Source organism: Nicotiana tabacum, chromosome 24 (assembly GCF_000715075.1).
Source record: "Nicotiana tabacum cultivar K326 chromosome 24, ASM71507v2, whole genome shotgun sequence".
NCBI lineage: Eukaryota > Viridiplantae > Streptophyta > Magnoliopsida > Solanales > Solanaceae > Nicotiana > Nicotiana tabacum.
This window is the reverse complement of record NC_134103.1, coordinates 1,552,906-1,556,908: the sequence shown is the minus strand read 5'-3', so window position 1 is coordinate 1,556,908 and position 4,003 is coordinate 1,552,906. Positions and strand designations below refer to the sequence as shown.

At 36.7% G+C, this 4,003-nt stretch overlaps 1 protein-coding gene across 1 annotated transcript; it reads left to right on the top strand.

Annotated features, from left to right (window-relative positions):
* Nucleotides 1-1,794: 1,794 nt before the first annotated feature.
* Nucleotides 1,795-3,201, top strand: LOC142178603 (uncharacterized). Its single transcript, XM_075248460.1, has one exon. The coding sequence runs from the start codon at nucleotides 1,795-1,797 to the stop codon at nucleotides 3,199-3,201; it is 1,407 nt and encodes a 468-aa protein (XP_075104561.1).
* The last annotated feature ends 802 nt before the right edge of the window (nucleotides 3,202-4,003 follow it).

Below are 4,003 nucleotides of genomic sequence, written 5' to 3'. Positions count from 1 at the left end.
CAAATTTCTTCGTACAAGGCCTCAAATTGAAAAAATCGGATCCAAATTTGCTGAGAAGATATCTGTAAAAGGTAGTGTAAGAATAGGGTTTACACAAAAGCTAGAATATGAGAATGTGCCAAAGTACTGCAGGCACTCGATAACTCAATGTAGGAAATTGAAAAAAAGCCAGAAGATGATGGAAATGTCAAGGGAAAGAATGTACCAAAAGAGAAGGGCAACAAAGAACTACAAGATGAAAGTAGCAGGGGAAAACAACAAGAGAAAAAAGAGGCTGTGGGAAATGAGAACCAACAAAAGGATATGAATGTGCAAAATTCTGATAAAGGCTGAGGAGGACAAGAAGACAATGAAAGTGCAGTGAAGGGTAGTAAGGAGAGCAACGCAAATATGGACCAGATTAAGATTATTGAAGAAGAAAATAGTAGAAAAACAGAAGGCATAAATAATGACAAACCATCTGCTAGGGAAAGGACATGAAACAAAAATAAGAAAAAGAAAATAAAAGTTCTCTTCAAGCCAGTCCAATCCGAGGAAAGTAGCAGAAAATATCCTACAAAGACCCTCAAGATAGTTCAACATGACTTGTATGAAACTACAACAGAAGGACAAAATCAACTTAATTGAGTGGAGGAACAACTTGGGAACCATGAAAGAAACTCAGAGATGGCCTGCAGTAAAGAGGTAGTGGCTAAAACCGGTGGGGAGAATATGAATTAAATAGGAACCAAAGAAATAAATCAAGAAGACTCGACAAGTAGAATAGACACAAACATTAACAACTCTCTGTTAACACTAGCACTACAGTCCAGGCCCAATACAAGCAAGATCTGCACGGCCCATTAGTGCATCCCATCAAGCAGCCCATCAAAAATAACCTTTATCATTTTACTTAGATTTTTAGCTATTGTTTTAGTTATATTGAGATATTTTGTAATAAGTAGGTACAATATTCTAGACAGACAAATTATCTTTTCTTCCTCTCTCTATCTTCAGAAACCTTAGGGTTTTCTTTCAACTTCTCTCTACGCGAAAATGAATTTTTGATGATGTTAACATGGTATCAGAGCATGGATTCGGCATCATCTCATCCTCACCTTCACTCTGATGTTACCCTTGACCGGAGTTTTCGTCTTTTCCGTTTGGTTCGCTGAAATTGGGGTTTTAGTCTGAGACGTGAATTTCTTGAAGAAAAATTGGGGATCTCTACAATTTTGGTTTGAAGTCGACTCTCCTCGCGTTGTGTTGCTGGAATCTAGTGGTTATCAACATTTTCTGCTTCATTCGAGTGCCATCCTAGGGTTTTCGAATTTGCTCGCAATTGATTCTCTATTTCAGAAGGCTGGTAACATTCTTCCTATCTACAACTTTACAGCTTATTTCTCTTCATGTGTGAGGAACATTCTGTGATTTTCATGTTGTGTGTGTAGAAATTATTGTTCATCTCAAGTCAACTTCGATCTCTAGTGATTGTATTTTCTTTGATTGTGTAATTTGACTAAGTCTGTTGTCATGTGTAGCATTCATGATAATGTAGATAATACCACAACCTCCAACTCTGGAGGTTTTGTGCCTTTCTCCCTAGATCCCTAGATCCCTCTGTATGTCCAACCTTCAGACAGTCCTGGTAGTCAATTGGTTTTAATACCTTTTAATGGCACGGGTTTTGTTATTTGGAGAAGTAGCATGCTCACTTCCTTATCTACCAAGAATAAACTAGGGATCCTATACGAGAGAATATCTCAACCTACTCCGGACTCACCCTATTATCCCTATTGGGAAAGATGTAATGAAATGGTCAAGTCCTGGATCATAAACCCTGTCTCTAGAGAAATTTTCACTAGTGTAATGTGTCTTAAGACTGCCAAAGAGGTCTGGAAAGATATTAATGAGAGGTTTGGGCAGTCCAATGGGTCAAAGTATCTACAAATTTATAGAGATATAAGTACAACTATGCAAGGTTCTTCAGACATAGCTAATTACTTTACTAAGCTTAGAACACTTTGGGATGAATTGAATTTATCTAATATGGGACCTACATGTTCATGTTGGGCTCTTCCCAAGTTCATAGAAGATCAACAGTTGTTTCAATTCCTCAATGGATTAAATGAATCTTATTCTATAATCAAAAGCATAATTATGATGATGAATCCCTTATCACCCATAAGTAAAGTCTATTCTATCTTACAACAAGATAAGAGCCAGAGAGAAGCACCGTATACTCCTAGTTTTTCTGGTGATTCTGCATCTTTTCTAGCCTCTCCTACTTCTTTCAACAACAACAACAGGAACTTCACTCAGAGGGTTAACTTTGACTCCAAAAGGAAGGCAAATTCTGTATCTTGCAAGTATTGCAAGAAAACTGGACATATTGTGGACAAATACTATAGGCTGCATGGATTTTCTGTTGATTTTAAGTTTACCAAGAACAAGAAATCAACATCTTGTGTCCAGACTGAAGTTCCATATGCCTCCCCTTCTTGTTCTTCTGCTGCCTCCTCTGATAATTCAACTCATGGTTTTACCAAGAAGCAATATCAACATCTCATGAGTATGTTTCAGCAAGTTCAACTCTCTACTAGGATGTCTCCCGGTGTTTCCTCCACAGAAGACTCTGTTTTTGCTCATTTTGCAGGTTTGTTCAGTGCTTATGCTGCTGATTATCATGTTTCTCATGCACGTGCATCTTCACATCTAGGTATACAACTTTGGATTTTGGATTCAGGAGCCGTTAACCATATGACTCCACACAAACATCTACTTCAAAATCTCACACCTTTACCTAAACCCTTCTTTGTTACTTTACCCAATGGTTATAAAGTAAAAGTTATATCAACTAGATCATTACATCTTAGGCATGGTATAATATTGATCAATGTTCTTTTTGTACCTTCTTTACAATTCAATTTAATTTCCATTCATCAACTTATCACACAATTGGACTACATAATAGTACTTACAAAAACCAATTATCTTTTACAGGGCCCTTATCTGAAGAGGCCACTGGTAATTGGTAAGGCTGCTTGGAGATTATACTATCTACATCCAGATGTTGATCTGTTTCCATCTTCTCTTACTGCCTCTATAGTACAACCTAGTTCAATTTCTTGTAATAAGCCAAGTTCATTTACTTCTTCTTCAATCAACCTTCAATTATTGTTGATTCTGCTTGTAATCAAACATCTACTATTAATAAAATAGATTTGTTTTGGCATCAAAGGTTAGGTCATATACCTTTTCATAAAATGAGATCTATTTCTTATTTGTTTGATAAAGTTTCTTCTAAATAATCTTTTCTTTGTCCATTCTGCCCAATGGCTGGACATAGAGGTTACCTTTTCATGACGGTTCTATACAGTCTACTGCCCCCTTCCAACTTGTTCGCTTTGATATTTAGTGACCCTATAACACTAAGACATATAATGAGTTCAGGTATTTTCTCACTTTAGTGGATGATTATACTAGAGTAACCTGGACACACCTTCTCTCTTATAAGGGTAATGCCCTATCTATCCTTAGGGAATTTACATCTATGGTCAAAGTTCATTTTCATTCCAATGTTCATGATTTTAGGTCAGATAATGCTTTTGAATTAGGTAGTAGTACTGAAGCTATTACTTTCTTTGGAAATGAGGATATTCTTCATCAAACAACCATTCCTCACACCCCACAATAAAATAGTGTTGTGGAAAAAAAATACAAATATCTTTTGAAAGTTGCCATGGCACTTCTATTTCAGTCTAAGCTTCCTCTCAAGATTTGGGGTGAGTGCATACTTACTGCCACTTGCCTTATCAATAGAATGCCTTCACCTCTTATGCTCAACCTCTCTCCTTATAAAAAATTGCATGGCAATCCACCCACTTATGAACACTTAAAATCCTTTGGCTTCATTTGCTTTGCCACATCTCCTAAGGTGGACAGGGATAAATTTCAGTCAAGATCCATCTTCTACTTATTTTTGGGTTACCCCTGTGGAAAAAAAGGTTACAAGTTATTGAAT

What these genes read in the sequence shown, in the direction of transcription:
- LOC142178603 (XM_075248460.1), top strand. Translation starts at nt 1,795, where the DNA reads ATGGTCAAGTCCTGGATCATAAACCCTGTCTCTAGAGAAATTTTCACT.